Source organism: Capricornis sumatraensis, chromosome 8, assembly GCF_032405125.1.
Source record: "Capricornis sumatraensis isolate serow.1 chromosome 8, serow.2, whole genome shotgun sequence".
NCBI classification, from domain to species: Eukaryota; Metazoa; Chordata; class Mammalia; order Artiodactyla; family Bovidae; genus Capricornis; species Capricornis sumatraensis.
This window is the reverse complement of record NC_091076.1, coordinates 86,622,716-86,650,273: the sequence shown is the minus strand read 5'-3', so window position 1 is coordinate 86,650,273 and position 27,558 is coordinate 86,622,716. Positions and strand designations below refer to the sequence as shown.

Sequence of the window (27,558 nt, the reverse complement as noted above, 5' to 3'; positions counted from 1 at the left end):
AGGAGTTAATGACACTGATGAGCGTGGGCATGGGTCCGAGGTTTGGTCAGAGCAGGGCTGCACGGAGGTATGCGTGTGTGGCTGCACAGAAGGGTTGCCTGTCTGGCACTGTAAGGGACAAGAGGGTATGGGAGACACACAAGGAAGATGGCAGGAGAAAACAGAAAGGGTATAGGCCTAGGAAAGGCAAGAGGGAGGGAGAGGGGCCGTCTAGGGTGCTAGAGGAGGAGGGGCAGGGAAGGGGCAGACACCGAAGGAGAAGAGCCCACCCACCCCCCTCCCCAGGTCTCCCCTCCCCCAGCTCCTAGGAAGGAAATTAGGAGGCCACTGCAGATAGGTTTGGGTCATTTCCACATGCTTTATTCCAGCAATCAAAATAATTAAAAACATCTCAAATTATTATACACATACAAAATAGGTACAGAGTCTCTGGCTTCCTCCCACCCCTAGGGGGAAAAACTGCTTTGTGCTTTGGGAAATTGTGCTCTGAAACCCAGTGAGAGAGGATACAGGACAGCCTGAAAGGCCGTGAAAATGGGATGCCGCTCAGAAGGGGAGAGGGTTTCAGAGGAGGGAGCGGTGGGGAGACAGAGGCAAGAGGCCTGAGGAGGTGAGAGGCGCCCAGGGGGATGAAGAGAGGGTGGAGAGGGAGTGACGCTGGAGGCGGCACTCTCTCCCACATTAAATAGCACCTTTAGAAAATTCACATGAGTCCCCAACCACAAGGAAAAAAAACAAAGAAGAAAAAAAGACTTTGAACAAAAAGGAACATTTGCTGGCCTGAGGGGGGGGTGTTTCCACTTCCATAGCACCAGTGACTCCCTCCCCACCCCACCCCTTCACAGAGATGTAGCACCTTTGATATAAAACGAGGGCGCCCGTCCACCCTGCCCCCGTCCCGCCCCCCTGCAGTTGCCTCGGTGACACACAAAGACAAGAACGAGGTAGTCTTTCAGCAATGCAGTTACACAAGGAGCAGGGCAGTCTCGCCCACCCAGCCAGGTTGCGGGGGGATGTCGCGTTTCCCGAATCCGATGTTTCTGCTCTGTCTCGGCCCCTCCTGACTTTCCTCCAAACCTGGTGTTGAAGGGCCAGTGGTCCCCCTGGCATGCTCCCCTCAAAAAACAAAGAGGGAATGTTGCCAGGGCCAAAGGGATGCCAGATGGTAAAGCTTCTTTGGCAGTCTGAGGACTCCAGGTCCCCCAGGGTTTGGGGGCTCTGGGCGAAGGGAGTGGGCTGGGAATGTGGGGGCCACTTGGGTGTTTCAGCATTGCCTTTGGTTGCTGGGCAGACAATGCATTGTTTCCTGTGTCTTTTGGGGAGACTTAGATTTGGGGACCAGTGGAGGGGAGGCCCTAAGAAGGCATGGAGAAAGGAGCAGGAAGGGCAGTGCTGGGGTGTCATAAGCCCAACGGGCAGCAAAGGACTTACCCCCACGTGGGTCTTCAAGCAAGTGGACCAAGCTTCCTTTTTTTAAAAAGTTATTTATTTATTCTTTTTTTTTTTTTGGTAAGGTTGAATGCACTTTTGGTGTTTGGTCATGTTCAGTTGGTCAAAGATAAAAACTAAGTTTGAGAGATGAATGCAAAGGAAAAAAATATTTTCCAAAGTCCATGTGAAATTGTCTCCCATTTTTTGGCTTTTTGGGGGTTTCAGTTTGGGTTGTTTGTCTGTTTCCAGAGTCAGGGGCAAGTGGGTTGGGTGGGAGGGAGCCAGGCTGGGGTGGAAGGAGTTTACAGGAAGCAGACAGAGCCGATGTCGAAGCCGAATTCCTGGTCTGGGGCGCCAACGTCCAAGGGAGCCACATCGATGATGGGCAAGCGGGAGGTCTTGGTGGTTTTGTATTCGATCACTGTCTTGCCCCAGGCTCCGGTGTGACTCTGGGATGAAGGGGAGACAATGGGAGAGGGGCATCACCAAGTGGCAGTGAGGGGGTGGGGGGACGGGGCCTGCCGGGAAAGCCAAAGACCAGCACAGGGGCCCTGCTGGACTCACCGTGCAGCCATCGTAGGTGACGCTGTAGGTGAAGCGGCTGTTGCCCTCGGCCCGGATCTCGATCTCGTTGGAGCCCTGGAGGAGCAGGGCCTTCTTGAGGTTGCCGGTCTGCTGGTCCATGTAGGCCACGCTGTTCTTGCAGTGGTAGGTGATGTTCTGGGAGGCCTCGGTGGACATCAGGCGCAGGAAAGTCAGCTGGATGGCCACATCGGCAGGATCGGAGCCCTGGCCGCCGTACTCGAACTGTAGGGGTGGCAGAGCGAGCAGTGAATGGCTGTTTGAGCCCCCAGTCCTGGCCTCCCTCTCTGGACTCCTCCGAGGGCATCCCAGAGAACCCCCTTCCAGAGGTGGCACCCCCTGCCCCCCAGGCACCCTATGTCTGAGCCAGTATCAAGGCCCCCAGTCTCCTGTCTCCCAGCCCATCACACTTTGCAGAGGTCTGGTCCACCCAGGACCTACCCTCAGGCCCTTCTGAGCCCTGGGCCAACCCACCTCTGTTAAGACTGGCTACAAGGTCCAGCTCACGCACCTGGAATCCGCCGGTCATGCTCTCGCCGTACCAGACGTGCCTCTTGTCCTTGGGGTTCTTGCTGATGTACCAGTTCTTCTGGGCCACGCTGGGCTGAGTGGGGTACACACAGGTCTCACCAGTCTCCATGTTGCAGAAGACCTTAATGGCGTCCAGGTTGCAGCCTTGGTTGGGGTCAATCCAGTATTCTCCTGTGGTGGGGCAAGGTAAGATGGCATCAGGGGATGTATGGGATGATGGCCCCTCAGGGCTTGGCCCCATCACGGCAGGAGAGGGAGGCACAGCTGGGTCGGCCCTCACCGCTCTTCCAGTCGGGGTGGCACATCTTGAGGTCACGGCAGGTGCGGGCGGGGTTCTTGCGGGTGCCTTCAGGGCTCCGGATGTTCTCGATCTGCTGGCTCAGGCTCTTGAGGGTGGTGTCCACCTCGAGGTCACGGTCACGGACCACACTGGCATCATCAGCCCGGTAGTAGCGGCCACCATCGTGAGCCTTCTCTTGAGGTGGCTGGGGCAGGAAGCTCAAGTCGTAGCCAGCGCTGGGAGGACCAGGGGGACCAGGGGGTCCAGGAGGGCCGGGAGGACCCTGTGCAGAGAGGGAGGAGAGGGAGGATTACTGGGGCTCGGTGCTTTCAGGGCTGGGGGGCCATAGGCAGGAAGGGAGGAGAGTGGGGATTACTGGGGCTCAGTGCTTTCAGGGCTGGGGGCCATGGGCAGGAAGGGACGAGAGTGGGGATTACTGGGGCTCGGTGCTTTCAGGGCTGGGGGCCATGGGCAGGAAGGGACGAGAGTGGGGATTACTGGGGCTCAGTGCTTTCAGGGCTGGGGGCCATGGGCAGGAAGGGACGAGAGTGGGGATTACTGGGGCTCGGTGCTTTCAGGGCTGGGGGCCGTGGGCAGGAAGGGACGAGAGTGGGGATTACTGGGGCTCGGTGCTTTCAGGGCTGGGGGCCATGGGCAGGAAGGGAGGAGAGTGGGGATTACTGGGGCTCGGTGCTTTCAGGGCTGGGGGGCCATGGGCAGACAGGGTTGGGGGACTTACAGCAGGACCAGCATCACCAGTGCGACCTCGAGGCCCAGGGGGACCGATGGGGCCTGGGAGACCATTGAGTCCGTCTTTGCCAGGAGTACCAGCAGAGCCAGGGGGACCCTGCAGGGAGGAAGCTGGTTGGAGAAAGCCTTCCAGAAAGCAGGGGTCCACTCCAGCTCTGGCAGAGAAGCCCATCTCCCACTTTGCTTGGCTCAGACTCCCCAGCCTTCTTACGGCTTATTCCCACGGAAACTTTGTGGGAGGAAGTGGGGAGGGAGAGGCCAAAGGCCGCATAAGGTTGTCCACAGACCCCATTCCTTTCTTTCCTCCCCTGCTCCAGACCCTTCTCCAGAGAGGCGAGGGGCCCAGGAAGAACAGACAAACAGACGATGACTCACGCGGGGACCAGCAGGACCAGAGGCTCCAGAAGGACCTTGCTCACCAGGAGAGCCCTGTAGGAGCGATGGGAAGGCAGTTCAGGCCAAGCGTAGGTCAGAGGCGGCCAGCAACGGCCCCCTGCCACCAACTGCGTCACGCTGGAAGCCTAGCCCCAGGGCGTCCATAGGCTGAGACCCCTCCCACGACCCCTCTTTGTGCACTCTTCACCCTCCTAGAAGCTACTTGGAAATGCCCACTGGTCTTCAGACCCCAGTTCCCACTAGCGTGGAGAAGGAAACTAAGGCAAAGTGTCCTCCCCATCACACAGCAGGGCTTGGGGAGATGATGAAAGAAGACGCAGTGTCAGCTCGGGGCTGGGGAGGGGCTGAGCATACTCACGGGAGGGCCAGGGGGACCCTGGAGACCGGAGAAGCCACGGTGACCCTTAATGCCTCTGTCGCCCTGTTCGCCTGTCTCACCCTTGTCACCACGGGGGCCTTGGGGTCCCTAGAAGAGAGACAAGGACAGGCTGTCAGGTGAAAGTTCTGTTAGCACTGAGGGGGGTATAGTCCCCGCCTGGACAAGGGTTCTGAGGATGATGTAAGGGCCAGAGCAGGGCACTTACAGCGGGGCCACGGGCACCAACGGGGCCAACGGGACCAGCAGGACCAGCAGGACCCTAGGGAGAGCAAAGAGAAGATTAGATCCTGGTTGGAGGAGCTCGGCTCAGGGCTGGAACAGCCTGAGCTACAGATGAAATCTCCCCTTGGCCAAATCCCTTCACATCTGTTCCTGCCACATCCATCCCTCCTGACCCCAGGTGAATCTTCAAGCAGATTTAGGCTTTGTGTCAGCTGGGGCGAGCACCTGGGAACAAACCCCCTTCCTTGGGGGAAACAGGGTACTGGCTGGGGAGGGGCCTTGAGGCTGAGCTGTGGCTCAACTTTTTTTTTTTCCTAATAAACATTCCAAACTGAGTTTGGAGCAGAGGAAAGTTTACAGCAGGGCCAAGCAAAGAGAATGGTGAGGAGGGTTCAGGTTCAAAAAATCCAAACTCCTATGGCTCAGTTTTTTCAGGAAGACCAAGGGCCAGACATCTTGCAAGTCCTCCTCTCCTCCCCTGCCTAGGTGAAGTCAAGCGTCCACCTGCAGATCCCCCGGCAGGTCTGGAGAGTCCCTGGCCTGAGCAGAAGCAGCAAGCCAGGCCCAGCGACTTACAGTCTCACCACGATCACCACTCTTGCCAGCAGGCCCGACAGGGCCAGGGGCACCGGGAGCACCAGGAGCACCAGGAGGTCCAGCAGGGCCGGTCTCACCACGGTCACCCTGAGAAGAGAGAGGGAAATCCAGTGAGCCGCAGCTGAAGCGGCCCGGTAGGAGTGGCTGTGGGGCTGTGGTCCTGGGTGCAGCCGTCTCACCTTGGCGCCAGGAGCACCATCTCGTCCAGGGGATCCTTCAGCACCAGGAGCTCCCTGCGGGGGGGTGGGGAGGTGAACATCAGCCCAGGAAAGGGAGCCTCAGGCCAAGGCCCAAAGGGCCACAGTGATGGCACTGGGGTGTGGGGCTGGCAACCACGTACCTCACGTCCAGACTCGCCAGGGGGTCCAGCCAATCCAGGGGGGCCCATGGGACCAGGGGGGCCACGTTCACCACTTGCTCCAGAAGGACCTTGTTTGCCGGGTTCACCCTGAGGGACAAGAAAGAGTCAGGCCAGAGATGGGGTGGAAGAGGGCCTGATGGTCCCCCACATTTGCCCTTGCTGATCATACCACCCCCATCCTGCACCCTCCAAATCCTGCAAAGGTCCTGCCCCAAGGTAAGGGGGCACTCACAGAGGGTCCAGGAAGACCAGGGAAGCCTCTTTCTCCTCTCTGACCGGGCAGGCCGACCACACCACGCTGTCCAGCAATACCCTGAGGTCCAGGAGTGCCAGGAGCGCCCTGTGGTGTGGGTGCAGACAGGGGTGAGATGACTCCCAGTGGCCAGGGATGACACCCCCCAACTCTGGACCCCTCTGGAGGGGTCACTTACAGCAGGTCCGTCAGCACCAGGGGCTCCTTTCTCACCAGCGGGGCCAGGGGGACCAGGGGGACCGACTTCACCGGCACGCCCAGCGGGGCCAGTCTCACCACGGGGGCCTTTGCTGCCTTCTTTGCCAGCAGGGCCAGGAGGGCCAGGGGGTCCAGCATTTCCCTGGATGGGGAGAATTGCAACTGTCAGAGTCCAGCAGATTCTGGAGCATTCCTGAGGCCTCAGTCAGGCCCACCACACTCTTGACAGCCTGTGTCCCACACCTTCCCAGACCAGTGGAGTCTCCACCACGGACACTTACAGAGGGGCCGGGGGGACCGACTCGGCCAGCAGCACCTGGGAAACCAGTAGCACCCTGAAGAAGAGGACAAAGAAGTGATCAGAGGGAGAACACCCCCTCACCTGGCCCAGCTGCCCCACCTCCAAATGCTGCCTGGGGGAAACTTCAGCGGAGAGGCAGAGTGGGTACTCACAGGGGGACCAGCGCTGCCGCGAGCACCTTTGGGTCCAGGAGCACCAACGTTACCCTGGAGGAGAACACAGAGGCATCAAGGCTGGGCCGACCCTGGGTCCAGCCTGCTGGCAGCTTGGGCCGAAACAGTGAGATACTCACAATGGGGCCAGGGGGTCCAGCAGGTCCAGCAGGCCCGGGGGGCCCAGCGTCACCTTTAGCACCAGCATCACCAGGTTCGCCTTTAGCACCAGGTTGGCCATCAGCACCCTGGGGGAGGAGGGAGCGTGGTGAGTGGAGGAGAGGTCTGTGCTCACCCAGGAAGTCAGCCTAGGGGGCACCGGAACTCCAGGCAGGAAGACGCTTTCAATGGGAGACAATCTCCCCTCCACCCGCCTGTAAACCCGGCCAACGCCTCTGTCCTCATCCAATCACCCAAGGCCCCAGGTCCTAGTCGGGGATGGAAGATAAAAAGGATCTTGGTACTCACAGGGGGGCCAGCGAAGCCAGCAGGGCCGGGGGGACCAGGCTCACCACGGTCACCCTAGAAGAGAAGGAGGCAAATTGGGAGAGGCCCTGATTCGGGGGAAGGCAGGTGAGGATGGACAGGAGGGTGGGGAGGAGGGCCTGAGGAGCACTGCCCAGGGGCCAGAGCAAGTGGGAGCTAAGGTGAGAAGGGACAGAAAGAGAGCTGGGGGGCGCATGGAGAGAAGGGCCAGGTACGGGGCCTTAACCAGGTCTTCTGTACTTACGGGGGCGCCACGAGCTCCAGTGGGACCGGCTGGGCCGCTAGGACCAGTTTCACCCTGAAAGGAAGGGACAAGAGGCTCAGGATCAGGGTGCCACACTGAATACTCCTGCCCGATGACCCCAGGAGAGTCCTCCTCCCTCCTGGTCACCCCACCATTGGGTTGCCAGGTTGGAGTGGCAGGAGATGCCTCCCTAGCAGAGCTGTGCCCAGGCTCACAAGGGAAGCTGTGTGTTAGGGAAGAAGGTGAGAAGGGGGCCATCTCACCTTGTCACCAGGGGCACCAGCGGGGCCAGGAGGACCGATGGGACCAGTCAGACCACGGACGCCATCTTTGCCAGGAGCACCATCAGCACCTTTGGGACCAGCATCCCCCTAAAGACACAGGAAAGCCTGAGACTTCTGGCGTGGGGCAAGGAGGTGACCTTCAGCATCCTGCTTGTGTCTGGGACCCCTCCCCAGCTTATGTTTGCCCTGCCCCGACATGTGCAAAGAACATAAGAACTTTCAGGGGAAAGACACCTGTGTGGGGATTCCCAGGAAAGACCTGGGTTCCATCCCTGGGTCAGCAAGATCCCCTGGAGAAGGAAACGGCAACCCACTCCAGTACTCTTGCCTGGGAAATCCCATGGATAGAGGAGCCTGGTGAGCTACAGTCCAGGGGTTGGAAAGAGTTGGACACGACTGAGCGACTAACACTTTAGGCTAAGAAGCTCCCAAATAAGGGATCCCTAGTCTAGGAGGCACCCACTCCTGCTTGTCGCCATGGTAACACATGGGAAGGGCAGGGCCTGAACTATAGGTAGATGATAACCAAGAGGCTAGAGAAGGAGGATTAAGAAGAGGAAAACACCTGAGATGCGGAGGGATTCAAAGCAGAGAGAGATGGGAACTACACGAAGCTCGAGGGAGGGGGAGTTCAACTTACTCTGTCACCCTTAGGGCCTGGAAGGCCAGCTGCACCTCGTTCACCAGGCATTCCTTGAAGGCCAGGGGCACCCTGGCTACCGGGGGCTCCAGGGGCACCAGCATCACCCTATGTGACAACCGATAAGACTGGAGTGAGACTTGACATCTCAGAACTAGGTCTAGGTCACAACTTTGAGCCTCGTCTTAATTCCTCCCAGGCCTGGTCCTGAGGCCAAAGACAGGCACTAGCTAAGAGAAAAGGCTCACAGCCCAGAACTTCAGGCTGCACATGGCCCCTACCCTAGTCTTGTCCCTCCACCCCTCCCAAACATCTAGCTGGCTTTGGTCCCAGCCAGGCGGCCCCCACCACTAGAAGGGTGAGACCTGGTCCCCATGCTGCCCTTACCTTAGCACCATCGTTGCCAGGGGCACCATTGGCTCCACGGGGACCTGCAGGACCGGGCGGCCCTTGCACACCACGCTCGCCGGGGAAACCTCTCTCGCCCTGAAAGGGAAGGACAGGGTGTGTGATGGTGGCTCCAGAAAGAGGCCCAGGTGCAGGGCATCTCTGTGATGCAAGAGGAGGCTCTACTTACTCTTGCTCCAGAGGGGCCGGGGGCACCAAGGTCTCCAGGAACACCCTGAGGGGGAGCAAGGGAGACAGTGAGCAAAACCCACCTTGGCCCTCCCCACTAGAAAACATTCTTGCCCACCTGGGAGCTAGCCCTTAGAGTCTGTGATTAGAGACCACCCCCTTCTGAGCACTGAACTGGGATTATCCTTCCTCGGGATGTGTCACCTTTCCTGAACTTGAGGTTGAAGGAAAGCCAGAGTATTCCAGCAGCTCTAAAAAGAAGTCATCTAGACCCGCAGCCATGCAGCTCCCTCCCAATCCTAGCATGCAGGGTGCAGCTCTGTGCTCCCCTCTGTGTGGCGTCCTTCACGATGGGAAGCCCTTCCTCAAGTCCAACCTTGCTCCCTCTAGCTGACGGCCGTGTGCTTAGCTAGGAGGGCTGGGTTCTCCCTCTGTGTTGCCTGCACTCCCCGTCTCTTCAGCCAGCTGTTACACCTTACCTGTTCACCAGGTTTGCCTGCTTCACCAGGAGGACCAGCAGGGCCGGGGAGACCCTGTGGGTGGGAAATGGGGGAGGGAAGCATGGGCTTAGAGTCTGGAAGAAGTGTTCCTTACACCCCTCTCCCAATACCCTGACAGCGTGAGACCTCACCTGGAATCCAGGGGAGCCAGCAGGGCCTTGTTCGCCTCTCTCACCAGCGGGGCCCTGCATGGAGGGAATGCTGTGTTCATGGAAGGCCCAGAGAAGGGGGCAGGGGACTGGCACCCCTTTCCTGCCCTACAGTGCCCCCCTTCCTAGGCCTCCCTGTCAGGGACACTCACAGCAGGTCCTGGGGGTCCCTGAGCTCCAGCTTCTCCGTCTTTGCCAGCAGGACCCTGGGGAAAGAGTTGAAAAGGGGTTAGAGTGGTGAGGTGGGTGGGCAGCTGAGGAAGACAGCACAGGTAAGGGGCTTGGAGCTGGGGGTCCTGATGCCCTAGGAATGGGCTGGAGTCTCATATCCCTTCTGCAGGATATAGGGATGGGACATGGGCAGGAAAGTGACAGGAACCAAAAGGAGATACTTACAACAGCGCCAGGGGGTCCAGGAACACCTCGCTCTCCAGCTTTTCCAGGCTCTCCCTGGGGAAAGAGAGGTAGGGTTGAGGGAGTTGAAGTGGGCAACCAGGCCTCCTGGGTCCCTCCTGTTTACTTTGAGCAGCATTTTTAAGGAGCTGTTTCATCTATCAGCTCTGGCCCCTGAGGAAGGCCTCTGTTGGCTTCGACTGCTCCATCTTTTGGCCTCTCCCTGAGCCCTGTCCTCCCAGACACATGCCCCTTAGGCTCCTCTCTCACCCACTTCCCTTTCTTCTCCCCATCATATGCCTGCAGACACCTGAGCTCCGAAGGGCTTTCATTCCTGTGAAATCTCCTTTTGAGCCTCAAAGAACTCACCAAGATCTGGGGATGACTATCATGAAAAAGGCTCATCCTATCCCCAAGTGTGTGTGGGGTGGGGAGCGGGCAACAATACTTATTTCCAGGGATAGAGCAATGGTAGTGAAGCCAAGGAGAGGTCTCTCATTTTATGGAGTAGGGAAACTGAGGCCCAGAGGGGGGCAGTAAGTGGCCCGAGGCCACATAGCAAGTCAGTGGCAGAGCTGGGCCCAGACCCTGGACTCTTCCCCCCATGCCTACCCTCGCCTCAAGTGTGTATGTCCTTGTAACACAACTCCCTGAATACTTACAGCAGCACCTTTAGGTCCAGGGAAACCCATCACGCCAGCCTGACCACGGGCACCGGGAGGGCCTGGGGGTCCAGGGCGGCCATCTTGACCGGCGGGACCCTGAGGATGGAAGGGACACGAGCAGAGGTGAGGGCAGAGGGCGAGGGGTCAGGAGGCGGACAGGGGCCTGGAGGAGGGATACTTACAGGGGGGCCAGTTTTGCCATCAGGACCCGGGCTGCCAGGGCTTCCAGTCAGACCCTGAGGGGGAGGCAGACAGGTGTGAGTGGAGTGGAGGATACAGGTGATGGGAGAGGGGCGGTAGGGAGGTGTAGGCCGGGAGGAGGACATTCCAGAATGCGGATCTGTGGTCCTGCTCCAGAGCCCACACAGGATGAGCAGGGTCCTGGGCCACTAACAGACAACAATAAATTCGCTGGGCAGAGTGCTGGAGTCTCACCTTGGCACCGGGCAGACCAGCTTCACCGGGGCGACCAGCTTCACCAGGAGACCCTTTGGGGCCAGCAGGGCCAGGAGCACCGCGTTCACCAGCAGGACCCTAGTTGGGAGAGTCACAGCAATAATTAGGGTTTCAAGTCTGGGCCACTTCATCACGGGCTGGCATCCACCTCCTCCTCCTGGGCCATGGGACTGGGTGCTTTGAGGGGCACTGGTGGTGGTGAGAAGGTCAAGGTGAGCTGAGTGTGACAAGGTCAGCAGCCCCCGTGTGGGCGCTAATGGACTGGGCGGTGGGGCTGGGAGGGGCCGATTACATCCGGGAGAGGAAGGTAACGTCCAGGGAGCAGCAGGGTCAGCCTCCCAGTCGTGATAAGAGGTTTACCTTGGGACCAGCAACACCGTCGGAGCCAGGGAAACCACGGCTTCCAGGTCCGCCCTGGGGGAGGAGAGGAGGTCAGCGAGCTCAGACATGTGGGCACCAGGTTGGCACTGGTGTGAAGAAGGGGGCACTTACACGCTCGCCAGGGGGTCCAGGCAGGCCAGCAGGTCCAGGTTCACCTCGGGCTCCTCGCTTTCCTTCTTCCCCAGCGGGGCCAGGGGGGCCTTGAATACCAGTGGGACCCTGGAGAGGGCAGAGAGGAGGGGGCACCTTACAGTGAGGGGCTGTCCTGGTGCCAGCTTCAGAGTTGTCTGGAGGCTGGGTCTCCAGCACCGGGGGTTCCGCTTCTTCCCTGGACCACCCCCCAGGGGCTTCTGGGGCAGACAGACGGAGCTGCGAGAGGACTTACGGGTTCTCCCTTGGCGCCAGTGTCTCCTTTGCTGCCAGGAGCACCGGGTTCACCCTGAGTAGGGGGAGAAGATGAGTGGAGAATGGGTACAGTGCTCAGCTGGCCTGGCCCATCATGCTTCCTAGACAAGGGCCTCAGATCAACATAGGAGGTGGGACAAAAGAGAGACAGTGGTACTTACGCTGTTACCCTTGGGACCAGGGGGGCCACTGGGGCCCTGGGGTCCAGAGGGGCCTCGGGCACCAGGGAAGCCAGGAGCACCAGCAATACCAGGAGCGCCCTGAGGGAGGCAGAACAAATTGAGCCCAGGAGTGGAGGGCACAGGGCAGGTGGAAAGTGGGTACCAGGGGCGGCTCTGAAACCTGCAGGATACTTACATTGGCACCTTTAGCACCAGGCTGTCCATCAGCACCAGGGTTGCCCTGTGACACAGAGAGAGGTGGGTGAGTGAAAGGCAAGGACTCTGAGTTAGGGAGGAGCATGGGAGCACTGAGGAAGTGATACTTACAGCAGGGCCAGCAGCACCAGCAGGGCCAGGGGGGCCAGGCTCACCACGTACACCCTGGGGACCTTCAGAACCTCGGGGTCCTTGGGGACCAGCTTCACCCTGGATTGGAAGAAAGGATATGTCAGAAGTCACTCTGGGAACCCAACCTCACCTCCAGATGGCAAGGGGTGAAGGGCCAGGACAGGAGACCAAGAGGCATGACTCAAGATCAGAGAAGAGACCCCCCCCCAAGACAAAGATGTTGGGGACTAGGCTTCTCTCTTGATTCTGGGCCCTTCAGGTTTCGGGAGCAAAGAAATGCCCACCCTTTGGCCCATGGGAGCTCTGCTCATTGGAGGGTGGGGGTCTCACCTTAGCACCCACAGCACCAGGGAAACCAGGAGGACCAGCGGGGCCAGTGGGACCCTGTGAATAAAAGGGCAGTGTTAGCAAGAAGGAAGATGGCAGCTGCAAGTCACAGCCTGGGACAGAAGAGGTCCTGGGGTTGAGACCTGGCCCTGATGTCAGCCACAAGAGCTGACACTGAGGCCCCGCCCCAGTCCCAGGCACCGGAGTCTAAAGGCTGTACTCACAGGGGGGCCAGCAGCACCAGTAGCACCATCATTTCCTCGAGCACCCTGCAGAAGAGCAGAAGTCCCGGTTACACTCACTGAGCGCTGCTCGGTCCCTTAGCTCCTAAGGAGCGCTTTCCAGAGCTCTGGTTTCCCCAAAGGGCCAGTACTTACAGCAGGGCCAGGGGCTCCAGGGCGACCTCTCTCACCAGGCAGACCACGGGGGCCCTGGTAACAAAACCAAGAGAAGCCAAGTGAGATGGAAGACACCCCCTTCTCCCCAAGCCCCCATCTTGCTCTTACAGCCTGCTCCCTCCCTTCCTTCCAGAACTGGACACACTCACCATCTGACCAGGAGCTCCATTTTCACCAGGGCTACCAGGCTCACCCTACAGAGCAGAGAATGGAGTAAGGAACCTGTTCTAGGTGGGACTGTGGAGGAGGTGAATGACCGTGACCGTCACACAGCATCTTACCTTGGGGCCAGCAGGACCAGCATCTCCCTTGGCACCATCCAAACCACTGAAACCCTAAGATAGGAGGGAGGGCCAGCGTGAGACCCTGTGGAGACCGTTGAGCACCCTGACACTCGCTCAGCCCAGAGAAGGAGCCTCAGGAGGTCATCACATCTATCCCCCTGTGTTTGAGCTAGACTAAACCCCAACTGATCCAAGATCTCCCTCCCTCCCTTTATTGGGATTTCTTTCCCAACGAAGGGAAGTTCTCTTGGACATTTACTCTCTGTCCCTTGGAACTTCTTATGTAGCTACCACCCACTGTGATCCTCTGGGGAAAGGACTAGAATATGACACTGGGACTTTGGGAACTTAGATGATACAAAGGAGACTCACTCTGTGTCCCTTCATTCCAGGGAGGCCAGCTGTTCCAGGCAATCCCCGAGCACCCTGGAGAGGAACGCAAAAGACAAAGGCAGAGCCATTAGAAGACTCCACTGTGGACACAGCTCCCAGAGGAAGCCCCAGTGCAGCAAGGCCTGCGGCAGCCACACCATCCTGCTCACCTGAGGTCCAGGAGGCCCGCGCTCACCAGGACGACCAGGCTTTCCAGCTTCACCCTGAGAGAAAAAGAAAAGGCCATCATGCCCATGCCCCCAGAGTTGGAAAAGAATGGGAGGCTTGGGTTTTCTTGGGATTGTTGAGAGTCAGGCTTTGGGACCCCAAATCCTATCTCAGTTTAAATGTACTGTGAAACACTCGCTTGGTGAATTTTGCCTCCCTCCAAAGAATTTCTATTTCTGTCACCAGCATCTTAATCTCACCACATGGAGTGAAAACCTGAGGTTACACCTAGGGAAGCCGTTCATGTCAAGGATAGAGTTGGAGACTGCTTAAGGTGACTGAGGTGAGGGGAGGGACAGCTACGTCTGTTAGGAAGACGGGGAAACATCCCAGGTAGCTCCCTATTCAAGGGCAGACCCATACGTCAGGGAGAACATGTCCGTCTTTCTCTGGGTGTCACTCCCAAAGGTGGTGGAGGAACTAGGGTAGAGATTGAAGGAGCCTACCCATGGACAGGTGGTGGGGGTCAGATGGTGTCTCCTCACCAGGGCTACTTACATCATCTCCGTTCTTGCCAGGGGGGCCAGGGGGACCACGGGGACCCATGGGACCCTAGAGGTGACAGGAAGAGAGGATGTTAGAATGACCAGGATAAGGAGAAAAGAAGGGGAAGGCTAGGATTGGAAGAAGGAGGTAACAAAGACTCCAGATGGTGGTCCTTCAATAGGAGAATCCATATATTTGTAGAGGGGGTGTATATTTGCATAGAGAATGCAAATCAGGGGTCACTTACTGAGGCTCCGGGCTCGCCAGGCTCACCAGGGGGGCCTTGGAAACCTTGGGGACCCTGGAGGACAAGGAGAGAGGGGTAGGGTTAGAAGGACAGGTACTTGCCAGCATGTCCTCCATCTCACCAAGAGATCTCTGAGTACTTTCCTTGCCCTCATGCCAATCCTCCCTCTAAAGCCCAAAGGGGTGTAGACATCCTGGATACTCACAGGTGCGCCAGGGGGGCCAGGGAGACCACGAGGACCAGAAGGACCCTATGGAAGGAAAAGACAGAGAGGCCAGAGTGAAGCCTCGGTAGGAAAGTTTATCTCCCATGGTTCCTGTTCGGCCCACTCAGCTGCCTCATGTTCTGTCTGGATTCTGAGGTCCCAAAAGTCATCTTGACCTCCCAAGTTATCTAAGTCACCCTATGCGCCTTCACTGGCCCGTCTGCTCTTTTTCTGCCCTCTACATCATCTGCTGATGTCTCACCATGGGACCAGGCACGGAAATTCCTGTTGATTTCTCATCATAGCCGTAAGACAACTGGGGAGCAAAGTTCTGGAAGAGAGAGTGCAGGAGAAAACAGGGTCAGGGCAGTGAGTTGAAAGGCAGAAGATATCCCCAGTAATGGGACACAATGATATCACATTCTCTATGCAGTACAGCTGTGGCACAGTCTTGCCCAAAACGTATCACTGGAATCTAATCAGGAAGACACACCCAACAAACCCAATTTAAGAGACAGTCTACAAAACAACTGGCTTTTGCAAAACAGTTCAGTGTCATGAAAGACAAGGAAAGCCTGAGGAATGTTCCAGGTGAAAGGAAACTAAAGAGACATGATAATTAAAATGTAATTCATAACCCTGGATTGGATCTTGAACCAGGGGGTAAAAATGGTGCAAAGGACATTATGGAGAACACTGGTGAGGTTTGAATATGGACTGCATATTAGATAACAGTATCACATCAACGTTAAATTTCTAAAATGTACTCATTATGTAATGCTCATGTAAGAGAATGTTTTAGCTCTTAGAAAATACACACTAAAGTATTTAGGAGCAAAGGGACACAATACCAGCAAATTACTCTCAGATGGTTCAGAGAAAAACCCCCCGATAATTTTACATATACATGGAGATTGATAAAAGCAAATGTGACAAATTGCGAACGATATATGAAAGTTCTTTGCATTATTCTTGCAACTCTTCTCCCCCTTTTCCCCTATGAGTTTGACATTATTTCAAAAAAACAAAGTAGGCCATCTGCCAAAACAAAACCAAACCCAGCAAACGAAAACAGCGGCGGGAGCGGGAGTCGCGGGGTGGGGGTGGGGTGGGGCCGGGCTGGCTCCTAAGGCCTTCCACAGAAGCCTCGACTCTCCACTTACTCCTCCGAGGCCAGGGGGTCCGGGAGGTCCGGGGGGTCCAGGGGGTCCGGGAAGTCCAGGTTGTCCAGGGATGCCATCTCGGCCAGGGGGGCCGGCGGGTCCCTGCGGCGGGAAAGGGCAGGCCTGGTGAGCGCAGGCCGGGAGCCATGCCCACTCACCTCCCCCAACAGCCGCGAGAGGGCGCCGCTTACCCTTGGGCCTCGGGGGCCAGTGTCTCCTTTGGGTCCCTGTGGGGTTGCAGGAGAGGAAACAAAAGGAACCGGGTTAGAGAAGACCCGTGAAGAGTCCTGGGGGGCGGGGTGTGGCTAGAGTCGACGGCAAAGGGGCAGAGGATTACCTCGACTCCAGTGGTTTCTTGGTCCGTGGTTGATTCTGGGGGGGTGGGGAGAGACAGGACTTAGAGGCAAGGTTTGCTCCAGGTGCTGCCAGAGACAGAGGCCTCCCCTGACAGGGGCTAAGGAGCGTCCCCCCTCATATCCCCCAGCCCCCGCCCGCCCCGGCCCAGGCCCCGAGCTATACCCTGGCCTTCGGGGCAGACGGGGCAGCATTCGTCCGTGGGGACTTTGGCGTTAGGACAGTCCTTAAGTTCGTCGCAGATCACGTCATCGCACAGCACGTTGCCGTTGTCGCAGACACAGATCTGGCAGGGCACGGGTTTCCACACGTCTCGGTCATGGTACCTGAGGCCGTTCTGTACGCAGGTGACTGGTGGGACTGGGGCAAGACGGGGAGATGGGGGCTGTCAGCGGCGCGAGAGTCCCTCACCTCGGGGCTCCAGGTACCCCAACCCCACCGTCCCTTCCCTTCGGTCTTAGAGGCACATTTAGATTTTCCATTTCCCGCCTTTCCATTTCTTGTCCCTTTGTTTTTCCTTTCCCCAAATCCTTAAACGCTCATCTGCTCCTCATCAGAGCCAGTGACAGCGCCGAGGCGCCTGGCCAGGACAGCTATAACTCTTTCCAGTTCTCAGGAATTTAAACAAAGCTTTAGGCCGGGGTCGCTTCCAACTGTAACCTCAGCCCATTGGCGCTGAAGCCAAGTGAAATAAAAAGCCATTGGGTGGGGGTGGGGGCGGGGACGGGGGATGGAGGAGTGGGAAGAGAGGCGCCCCATCCCGAGGGCAGGCTTGTGGGGCGTGACCTTGGTTGGAGACCTCAGAGGAAAATGGGAGGAGAGATGGGAGGTTCAACCCAGATTCCGCCCCATTCCCGGGGCAGGTGGGATGGCGTGGGCGGGGCTAAGAGGATGGGGTGGGGCTGATTGGCGTGGGATCCCGCCCAGAGACCTGAAATGTACGGTAAAAATAGGGTACGCCCCAACTCCGGCGCCCAGACATCTCAAAAGGCCTAGCTCAGGGACAACCCCCGTTTCCCAAAGCCAGCCAGTGCTCCGGGTCACTTCTTAGTCAAAGAACCAGAAAGTTCGCAACAGTAAGTGGTTAGTTAACCACGCCCACCGCAATCTTCTACCGAGACGGCCACTAGGGCGACACTAAGCTATTTCCCCAAACTAGCTATTTCTTTTAGAGACAGGGGCTATCCCATCTCCAGCTTTATTTTCCAGATCTAGAGGTGGGGTCCACACCCAGCAACAATCCCGGTCTTCCCGTTCCAGCTCCTGCGCGGGGAAGCGCTGGGTAAGGACGCGCACTGCCCAGTGTAGATCAGCAGAGGGCGCAAAGACCCTGCGTGGCCAAGTCCGCGCCAAAGTTTCTCATCATTCAACCCGCCCACTCTCTGCGCCCCCTCCCCCCTCAGTCCAAGACCTCCGCGGCCCCAGTACACTGCTAGCCCGCAGAGAGGGCCAACAGTCTTTCCTGATGAATCATCCCATAGCCTTCCTGATCACTGTTACATCTTGGACTCCAATTTCCCAACTCGGCGCCTCCATCCCATCTTCGACGTACTTTCCCCAAAACCGGTGCCCAGACCCTATTTCTCCCGCTGTACTTCACAGTGCGCGCCCAGAACTCCTCCTGCGCCAATTCTTGCCGTGCAGCATCCTCCCCTCTTACTCCTGCGGGGCCTTCATCAACACCCCGTCGCAGAGAGGGCACCGACCAAGAGCCCTCACCATCTTCCTTCCATCCCTGAGCCTCCGGAGCATCCCGAGCCTCAGTTTAAGTCGCAGACCCCCGGGACCGAGCGCAGGGCAGGAGAGCAAGCAGCCCTACACTCCCAATAGTTTGGGACTTACTGTCTTCTTCTTGGCCTTCTTCCTGGCCCTCCTCTTGGCCGTGCGTCAGGAGGGCGGTGGCCGCTAAGAGGAGCAGGAGCCGGAGGTCCACAAAGCTGAACATGTCTAGACCCTAGACATGTAGACTCTTTGCGGCTGGGGTGGGGGTTAGCGTCCGCTCATGCGTGGCCTCACACTCCGCGTGCCTCCTGCTCCGACCCCGAGGAGAAACTCCCGTCTGCTCCGACCACCGGCCCGGGCCCCTTTTATACCATCCTGATGGAGAGCGGGGAGGAACCCTGCCCCCGGGAGAGGGGGAGCCGGCTGCCCGTCCCCCAGCCAATCAGAGTTGCCTGGCCCGGCCCCCAATTTGGGAGTCGGAACCGAGAGGGGGAGGAGGAGGGAAGGAAAGGGAGTCCACCGCACATCTCCCCCCTTCGCAGCTCTGCCTCCCCAGCCCCCCAGTTCAGTCTGGGCCAGAGATGCTGCCGCTGGGGTGCGGCTAGGTCCTCAACATACTGTCCGCTAAATAGTGGGTAGGGGCGCCTCTTCGGCTTTCTTTCTAGGACCCCCAGTCTCAAGGAGGGGGCTGGAATTGGGGAGCTGGTTAGGGAGGCTTTCAAAGATGGAAGGACTCGGGGTAATTGGGAGAGGGTCCTGCTCGCCCTCCTGACACCCAGAGCAAGAGCTCCGGGATGGGTATGGAGAGGCAGCTGGGGACCACTTTGAAGCAGGAGAACCAGAGAATTTAAAAAGATGTGCCTGTTTTGGGGTGTCTTCTGGTGTGGCTGGGGTATGGAACTTAGGAATATTTGGGGAACAAGATAGATTCATTTATAGACATTAAGAATCAGATCCTTAGGATGGGTTTTTGTTTTGAGGATATCAATTCTGCAGTGCCTGAGGCCCCAGGATAGACTCAAATGCTCTCCCCTAAACCCTAGCATGATTGAAAGAGATGGGGTGAGGGAGGTTGCTGAGGCACTGAGTGAAAAATTTGAGTATGCGGTCTCTCCAGAAGGAAGCTTTGGTGTTGAGTGATGGGGCAGCAGGGTGGTGGTGGAAAATTGCGAGGGTTTTTCCACCCCAGGGGCAGTAAGTTTGCACGGAAGGGCCATGGCCACTGGTGACTTAGAAAAGGGTCTTGTGTTAGGGTCTGTCGCAGCCACGGTCACAGCCTGTTTAGACACCCTTCTACCCAGCACAGTCAAACTGGAGAGAACTGTATTGGAGAGCACTTGACAAGAGAGAGGGTGCTCCTTCTGGAGGCCGCATAAAGCTCTGTCTCTGTCTGTCCCTGGGTTCAGGGTTGGGGACATAGGGGAGAATTGGGGTGTCTGGGGGAAGACTTGCCTTGGAGGTCTGAGGTGGAATTACAGGTGAGTGACATTACTTTAGAGGACGTTTCTCTCTGCCTCACCTCTTTCCTGGAAACCCAGGGCATCGCTCTTTGTCCCTGGAACCAGGAGAGAATCATCTACACTCTGAAAAGCGCTGGAGACCCCAAGAACAACAGGCTGTATTAGGAGATGACTCTAGAAGCCAGCGTCCTGCCTTCTCTGTGTCCCAACCTCCCACCAGTACTGTACCCCAACTCCCATCTATCCAGGTTCCTGGTCCTGCCAAAGTCTGTGGGCCCAAGAGAAGTCAAAGAGGGTCGCTCTGCAGTGCCCTGTCCACTCCAATCCCTCCTGTGCGGCTCCCCACCCCCATCACGCCAGAGCTGCAAACGTGGAAGCGGGGAGTCCCGCCTCCCCCAAACCATCCAAGATTCCATTGCCTCCCCCCTCCCCGCCCCTCTCCACGCCCTCCCCCAGCTGGTTTTGTGCAACGAAGGCAAAGGAAAAAAAAAGACCAAGAGAACAGAAGGGGAGGGAGCCACGTCGGCTGGCCGGCTGGCCGTGGGCAGCCAGGATGAGCGGTGCGGGTGGGGCCGCAGAGGGAGACTGCAGGGGCTATAATTAAAGGGAAAATATAGAGTTTCCAGAGAGGCAGGGCTGGAGACAGCAATGGAGGGATGGGCCTTCATCAATTATCCCCACCATGTGGCAGCAACTTGTGGCCCAGGATCTGCCCCCATCGTGCCAGCTACTGCAGGGCAGGGCTGGGGGCTGAGGTGCTGAGATGGCAGTTCCTGCCCCCTCCAGCGTGGCTCAGGGACAAGGAGCACCCCCTCCCTAACAGGAGAAACGAGGAGTCCTGCCCCTCAGAGTAGTCACCCCTCTGGAGTGGCTGTTTGGGGCGGAGAGTTACAGGCTAGAAGTGAGGGTTGCTGTGACCTTCCACCTCCCTGCTTGCTGAGTTTTTGCAGCCAGAGGACTCCTACCTACAGTTCTCTCCCCACTAGGTCCCTGTTCAGGCTGGCCCTCGATCACCTTACAGGAGAGATGAAGACTTAGAGAAGTGGGTTGGGAGTTGCTACATCACGAGCCTGGGGTTCTGAAGAATATTTAGGGAACCTTGGGATTGGGGGTGGGTTTTGTGAGTATGGTGTGTGACAGCCGCTGCTCCAATGTCCAGTTTCAGACCTCCATCCCAGGGGCTGCAGGCAGAAGTTTCCCAAGCATCCTTTACACGTGGCAGAGAGCTGAAGCCCAGGGCCTCCTCTGCCACTTTTCAGCTTGAAACGCTGCTTGGCAGGTGCCCAGCCCGAAGATGTGTCTCTAATTTCTGCAGCATGACAATGAGAGGAAGAATGTGCTTGGGGTCTCCTCCCAGCCTGCCTGGGCCTCCTTGGCCAGAACTGAGGGCTTGAGACTTGTGGGTGGGGGCGAGGAAAGAGGGAGGGAGCTGAGGCCGGAGAGGGGAGGAGACGCCACCTCATCTTTAGGAAACTCTGAAGCTCTGGCTTCTTGTGGAATGTAAGACTTTGTCTGGCATTTGGAGTGGGGGGAGCAAAAGCCAAAATCTCCTCCCCCCCGACCCCTTAGAAATGGTAAAGTCATCAGCAGTCAGGGAAAAAAATTCCTCAAGAAGAAAAACAGAAGGAAGAAAGTGCTGAGCTCTGAGTTCACTCCCTTTCCAAATTTCCTCAAGTGCCCTTCCTCAGTGTGCTTGCGCTCCCCACTCTCCGTCCCCCTGAGGAGCCCCTCCAGCCCTGCTCTGGACTGCTGGTGTGGGGTAAAAGAGCAAAGGCAGCCCGGGGGTTGGCGCACCTGGTGGGCAGTTTGGTCAGCCCTTTCCAGCTACCTGGTGTCCTGCTGAGGTTTTGCTGCCCTCCTTCCCTGATCTGACCTTCCAGAATCCTCTTCTGCCCCAGACTGGTGATGAAGAGAGGGTCCCTGGCAAAGGGGTTGAAGACAGAGGAAGGGAAGAGGTCTAAGAGTGAGGCTGCAGTGAAGACCTTGGGTTCTGTGTTTCCACATCATGGGTTCCCATCATGTTCCCAATAGGGTTCCTGTTGAGGATCCCTGCAGTCAGAGTCTGGGAACAGATCCCAGGAGTGGAGGAGTCTCTCTTCTTCCCTTTCTTCAGCATCCTACTGTCTGGTTCCTTTGGTCCTTAGCAACCAGGCACAGCACAGCTCCGCTCTTTCCATGCCTCAGCCTCAACCCAAGTCCCTTGGTCTGAGGTTTCCTTTCATCTCTTCATCTTTTCCAGGTTTAGAGGGAAGATAATGGGTTAAGTTTGTCCATGCTGAGTGTTAGGTACCTAAGAGACATTCAGTCAGCTGCGTGGAGGGAAGCCTTTAGTATCTGAGTCTAGAATCTAGAGGAGAGACAAATGTGGGACTCCCGCCTCCACTGGGTGATGATGTGGAAGGAGGAGAGATGCAGGGCTCAGATGGAGCCTTGAAGATTCTCAGGGTTAAGGGTCGGGAAGGGGAGGAGGGGCCTGCAGGGGAGACACAACAGGAGTAGGAGAAGAGGGCAAGAAGGAAGATCAAGGGCGCCATGTATGCAGGGGAAGAGTGTTCTAGGAGTTATATGTTGCAGAGAGAATTAGTATGATAGGGAGCAAAATGGTCACTGGATTAAGCAGCATAGCAGTGATTGGTGCCCAAAGTGCGAGCTGTTTGGGTGGAGTGATGGGTGAGGAAGCCAGACTGGAGTGGGCTGAGGAGTGAGTGGGAGGCCAGGAAATGGGGTCAGAGTGAGACAACTCAGAGGAGGAGTTTAGCTCTTAAGGGGAGCAGAGCATGTAGATGCTTCTTCCTCCCGCCTACCCTCCTTCCTTCTCTTTTCTTTTTCTTACACCTCCACCCCACTCCTGTCTATCTTTTTGTCCCCAGCCTTCCCCTTCCTTCTGGTGGAACTCTGCTTCTTTCTCTATCCTTCCTTCTCTGGAGCTCTTTTTCGGGGTGACTTTTTCGATCTTCCTCTTCCCTGGTGGCTCAGAGGTTAAAGCGTCTGCCTGCAATGCGAGAGACCCGGGTTCGATCCCTGGGTTGGGAAGATCCCCTGGAGAAGGAAATGGCAACCCACTCCAGTACTCTTGCCTGGAGAATCCCATGGAGGGAGGAGCCTGGTAGGCTACAGTCCATGGGGTCGCAAAGAGTCGGACACGACTGAGCGACTTTACTTACTTACTTCTCAAGTATTCACATCCAGTTCTTGCCTTCATTTCATTTTCTTCGAGAGCGAGCCCTTGGTCCACAATCTTAAAGAGAAGGCTTGATTTCTAGTCCTGCAGACCCTGTCACATTCTCTTGGAACCCCCCCGGCCCGGTCCAAGAGGGGGACTTTGGGGCAGGAACCAGGGAAGGAGCTGAGACAAGCTGGGAGAGAAGGGCTGGGGCATGGTCCCTTAGATGACTTTAGGACTCCCCAGTAGAGAAGGCAATGGCACCCCACTCCAGTACTCTTGCCTGGAAAATCCCATGGATGGAGGAGCCTGGTGGGCTGCCGTGCATGGGGTCGCACAGAGTCGGACACGACTGAAGCAACTTAGCAGCAGCAGCAGCAGCAGCAGGACTCCCCAGGCCCACTCCAGCCCTACCAGGTGGCAGCCAGGTCCCAGCTGAGAATAATGCCCTAGATGGGGATGTTGTCAGGATTAGGGGCCACACTCCTAGTGTCCACTCTGGTGATTACAAGTGAGGGGCCAAAGCCCACCTTTCCTCCTGAAGTGTAAGCTTCACTGGCCCCATTCGCAGCATCTGAAGGCAGAGTAAATTCTTGTTAAGAGTTGAGCGAGTCAATCAAATGAATTGCTAGTTTCCTCTTCCTGGCTTGGTTCACTTCTGCCCTTGTTTTATCCCATCCCCACTTCTTTCCCCTTTTCTATTCTTTTATCTTCCCCTACCCTAACCTTTTCCCTTTTCACGTATTTCTTTTCCTTTTCTTTCTCTCCTCTGCCTCCATCCCACTGGCCCACCCCTCCATCCACACATTCCTTCTCTCTCTCTTTTTCTCTCATATTCTCTTCCAGGATCTCTGTTGCTCCACCCCTTCCTAAGGGGGTGGTGGCTGTCTCCCGCGTGCATGCACTCCACCAAATGAGAGAGAGAGCTTCAGCAGTCTAGGAGAGAGGGGATCAAGGGAGGTTAAGGCTGGCATCACAACCAGATGTCTGGTTGGAGTGTTTAGAGGCTGGATGCAAAGGCATCACAACCAGATGTCTGGTTGGAGTGTTTAGAGGCTGGATGCAAAGGTTCCTTTGAAGCTGGGATTTGTAGGAGGAGTGGGAGGAAGAGTGAAGGGGCAGCCTGTGTGAGCCAAGAGCACCTGTCCAGATCCTGATTTCTTTCTGTCACCCCCACTGTCATCTTCCCACAAGAAATCCTCAGCCACAGATAACTGGTGTCTTTCTTTGTGACATCAACCACCAGTTCTTCTTCCTGGCACACTGGTAATTCTGGAGTTCCCTGGGTGGGAGAGTGAGCAGGGGGTGAATTCTGGAGTTCCAGTGAGGAAGGTGTAGTCTGCTCAACTGTGCAGAGCACCCCTCTGTTAGAGTCTGGTGTGGACACAGGAAGGATCTAGAATCATTCATTCAGCATCCTTATATGCCAGGCACTTTGCTGGGCACTGGGCACTCAGGGCCTTTCCTCATGGAGCTTACATCTAGTAGAGACAGACATGAATGAAGTCACACAAATCAGCTTGTAGTTACAACTGTAAACGTTAGGCAGGAAATGAACACAGAGCTCTGAGAGGCAGGAATCCCAGGCAGGAGGGAGCATGGCAAGTTCTAGATGCTAGCAGAATCCAGTGAAGGGCTGTGTGTCTGGCACACAGGAAACAAAGGCAGGCCAAAGAAGCCACATCAGCAGTTTCAGTCTTGTCCTTACAGCTTTGGACCCCAGGAGAGGATCTGAAACAACAAGGGTCACAATCAGGTCTACATTTGTCAAAGATCACCATGGTTACTCAAGGGAACATGAACGATGACTGTGGTAGAAAGTGGCTGCTGGAGGTGCCTGAGTGAGAGCTGATGAGAGTCTGGATCAGGTGGAAGTGGATGGCGACAGAGAAGGGAATGGATTCAAGAGGACTTTGGGAGGCAGAATTTAGAGAAATTGGGATTGGATTGGATGATGGAGTGTGGTGGTGAAGAAGGTATGGTACCCTGGAAGAGAGGCGGCTGGGCAGGGACCAAGTTTAGGGACGAAGATCCTGAGGTCAGTGCTTCCTGCAGACACTCTAGTCAAGTCCATTCGGTGGATGGTTACTGCAGACCTCCTGGGGCCAGCCTTGCACTGGAGAGAGTTCTGGGGGCAATGACTTCTGCCTTCAGAGAGTGCAGGGTCGGGAAGGGGAACACAATAAACCCCCAAAATGTCTCTTACCCAAGGCAGCATTGGCTGTGTGATTTTGAGCACTCATCTCTCTAAACCTCATTTCTACAATCTGTGAAACGGGGTTGTAAGAAGACCACTTTATCCAGCAAGGTAAATAGAAGCCTCCGGAGAGATGCAACGGATTATGAGGATGCCAGTGGTAGACAAGGGAGGTTTTATGGAGAAGTGTGTGCTTTAGAACTGGGCCTGGGAGGGTTGGAAATACAGGGTTGGAATGGGAGGAAAGGCATCGCTAAACCTGGGAAACCTCACACACACACACACACACACACACAGAGTGCCTTGGGCAGAGGAAATGTGAAAGAAACGGCTGGAAAGATAGGCTGGGGCCAACTTCTAGAGCCTTGGCATTCAAGGAGAGAGATTCATAGTCAATTTGGTGGCCACAGAGAGCCAGTGACTGCTCTTGAGTAAGGTATGTTGATGAGCCTTTTGCCAAAGACTTGTCCAGAGAACCTATGCCTTGACAGTGGGAGAACTCAGGTTAGAAGACTGGGGCCCTTGAAAGGAGGAAGAGGTGCAAGGTAAGTTGGTGGGATTTGTGGATCTCGGGTCAACAGGAAAATATGGCTTTGGGGCAGGCAGAGAGGTAGACCAGATGACCCCTCCAAAGTTGGTGTTCAACTTCCACTAGATTCAGGACCTTGTTTCAGTGTGGAAATACCACAGAACAATAGACGTTCAGCTGGAAGATAACTTCTGCCCTGTCCTCCTTTTTTGCACAGAGGAGAAAACCAGGCCTAGAGAAGAGAAGTGACCTGCTTAAAGTCACACAGCTGAGATTCAGGGATTAGAGGAAGGATCTCTGTTGTACTTCAAGATCCTTGGTGGGGGTGGAGGGGTGCTAAGGAGCTGGAGGGGCCAGAGAAGCAACTAGGGTTGAGGGAGGGTCAACATATTACAGGGATCCTGCATAATACCTGCCCAGATCTGGAGGTGCAGGGTATGAGTGTTGCTCCCCAACTCTCCTCTGAGTCGTGTGGCCAGAGGGGGAAGGGAGCCTGGTGGGCAGGGTGGAACTGCCACATGGAAGACGGTTGATGTGAACCATCTGGCCCGGGCGGAGTGTGGGCTGCAGAGAGGGGAGGAGCAGGAGAAGGGAAAGAGGCCATGGTGGGCGGGTAGATGGCGGGTTGGGCTGGGAGTGGCCCTGCCCAGAGGCCCCTACCTTCCAGACTGCTGCAGCCCAGATGCCTTCACAGCTACGGCCTGGCCCATCCAACCCGCTGACCTCATTCCCAGCTCCCCCCCCTCGCAGGCCCCCCTCTGCCTGCCACGTAGACTGAAGGCTTTGGCTGCATCTTCTTCTGGGGAGAGAAAAAGCAGGACACAGCAGAAGGGAGAGGAAAAGCCTGGAAGTCTGCCAGGTCAGGCAGAGTTGGGGGAGCTGTTGTGTTCTCTGTGCCCCAGACCACTCTGGGCCTCAGTTTCCCCTCCCCAAACATGCGGCTGGTAAATGGAGGGGAGCATAACAGAGAAGCGAGTTGGAGTGGGCAAGAACCAAGGGAGGTCACTGAAGCCATCCCCGGGGCTTCCTTAGGACAGGAGGTGTCATCCTCAGATCCCAGGACAGGACCGAGTAGGACGTCTCCCTCTTCTCAAGAAAGGGGAGTTTCCTGAAGGCCGGGGGGTGGTGGGCACTGTCCTCTGTTCTATGCAGCCTTCCTCGATCCTGCTTGTGGGCAGTGGGATAGCACATTGTCTCGCCTCCCTCAGGCCCCTGTCAGTGACCTTTTCTTTGATCCTGGCTCCAGGCTGAAGCCTCCCTTGGGTTCTGCCTTTTTTTTTTTTTAAGTTTCTCCATTTTAAATAAGTTTTTTTTTTTTTTTTTAATACTTTGGCCTTGCCACATAGCATGTGGGATCTTAGTTCCCTGACCAGAGATCGAACCCATACCCTTGCATTGGAAGTGCAGAGTCTTAACCACTGGGCCACCTGGAGAGTCCCTGGGCTCTGCCTCTTGGCCTTCTGTCTTCCCCTGGCCTCCCTGCCCTCCCAGGGCCTGGGTCCTCTCTGGCTGCCCCAGCTGCACAGGAGCCTGTCCCACTACTGCCGCCTCTCCTCAAGGCGTTCCGGGCCCGTGAGTCATCCTCGGGAATGTCTGCCCTGGCTGTAGTTTCCTCCCAGCTGTGGACCCTCTTTCCCCTCCTCCCCCAAATGAAGGGCAGAGGGAGCCCCTCCCAGGCAAGGGGCTCTGGAGGAGGGGGAGGGAGGCCCTGCACCCCCAGTGCTGTGAGGAGGGGCTTAAATGACTCCCCCAGACCCCACCTCACTCATGACAGATAGAATGTCTTTGTCCTTTCTCTAGTTTCCCAGGTGGGGCAACTGGGGAGGGGCAGCTAGGGGAAGGACTGCACTTCGCTGGGCTTAGGCTGCTCCCCTCCTCCATTTCTGGGCTCAGCTCTGCCAAGCTGGGAACCCGCCCACGCCTCTTTCTGAAGGGCCCTCCCCGCATTCGAGGCTGGGTCTGGCCGCAGGGCTGGAGAGAGAGACTGCTGCTGCCGCTGCTGCAAGGATGACACGTCCCAGATGAGCTGGGGAGTCCACGTCTGCAGGAAAGGAGGAGGCTGGTGCCTGGACCCCTCCTGTAGGGCCCCTGCACCCTGAGAGGCTGCCTCTGGCCCCTCCTCTTCTCCTCCTTCTCCTGCGCAGCCCCATCCTGCCACCTCTTCCTCTCCAGCCTGGGGATGGAGAGGAGCTGGGGAGGGGGGCGGTGGTGGCAGGGAAGGGCTGGCGTTAGATAAGTTGCAGTTCCCTCCTCTCCAGCCACTCTGTTGCCCCCACCTTCCCTCATCCCACTCTCAGCACTG

At 56.9% G+C, this 27,558-nt stretch overlaps 1 protein-coding gene across 1 annotated transcript; it reads right to left on the bottom strand.

The window, feature by feature from the left end:
• Positions 1–355: 355 nt before the first annotated feature.
• On the bottom strand, positions 356–18,227 carry COL1A1 (collagen type I alpha 1 chain). Its single transcript, XM_068977224.1, has 51 exons — positions 18,028–18,227; positions 16,351–16,545; positions 16,169–16,203; positions 16,023–16,058; positions 15,832–15,933; positions 14,931–14,999; positions 14,669–14,713; positions 14,464–14,517; positions 14,229–14,282; positions 13,673–13,726; positions 13,503–13,556; positions 13,128–13,181; positions 12,996–13,040; positions 12,826–12,879; positions 12,673–12,717; positions 12,452–12,505; positions 12,101–12,199; positions 11,970–12,014; positions 11,774–11,872; positions 11,593–11,646; positions 11,319–11,426; positions 11,187–11,240; positions 10,806–10,904; positions 10,553–10,606; positions 10,368–10,466; positions 9,709–9,762; positions 9,465–9,518; positions 9,295–9,348; positions 9,143–9,196; positions 8,665–8,709; positions 8,475–8,573; positions 8,088–8,195; positions 7,427–7,534; positions 7,164–7,217; positions 6,902–6,955; positions 6,574–6,681; positions 6,434–6,487; positions 6,262–6,315; positions 5,961–6,122; positions 5,762–5,869; positions 5,509–5,616; positions 5,348–5,401; positions 5,148–5,255; positions 4,555–4,608; positions 4,329–4,436; positions 3,950–4,003; positions 3,564–3,671; positions 2,825–3,107; positions 2,525–2,715; positions 1,996–2,238; positions 356–1,880 (listed from the first exon to the last, which is right to left on the bottom strand). Exons 1-51 carry the CDS (start codon positions 18,128–18,130, stop codon positions 1,734–1,736), a joined length of 4,392 nt encoding a protein of 1,463 aa, XP_068833325.1. The 5' UTR covers positions 18,131–18,227; the 3' UTR covers positions 356–1,733.
• Between the last annotated feature and the right edge of the window lie 9,331 nt (positions 18,228–27,558).

What these genes read in the sequence shown, in the direction of transcription:
- COL1A1 (XM_068977224.1), bottom strand. Translation starts at nt 18,130, where the DNA reads ATGTTCAGCTTTGTGGACCTCCGGCTCCTGCTCCTCTTAGCGGCCACC. An exon ending in CTGGCGAGCCCGGAGCCTCA is followed by an intron (nt 14,283 to 14,463) that starts GTAAGTGACCCC and finishes TGTCACCTCTAG; the next exon opens with GGTCCCATGGGTCCCCGTGG. An exon ending in CTGGACCTAAAGGTGCTGCT is followed by an intron (nt 9,763 to 10,367) that starts GTAAGTATTCAG and finishes CTCTTTCCCCAG; the next exon opens with GGAGAGCCTGGAAAAGCTGG.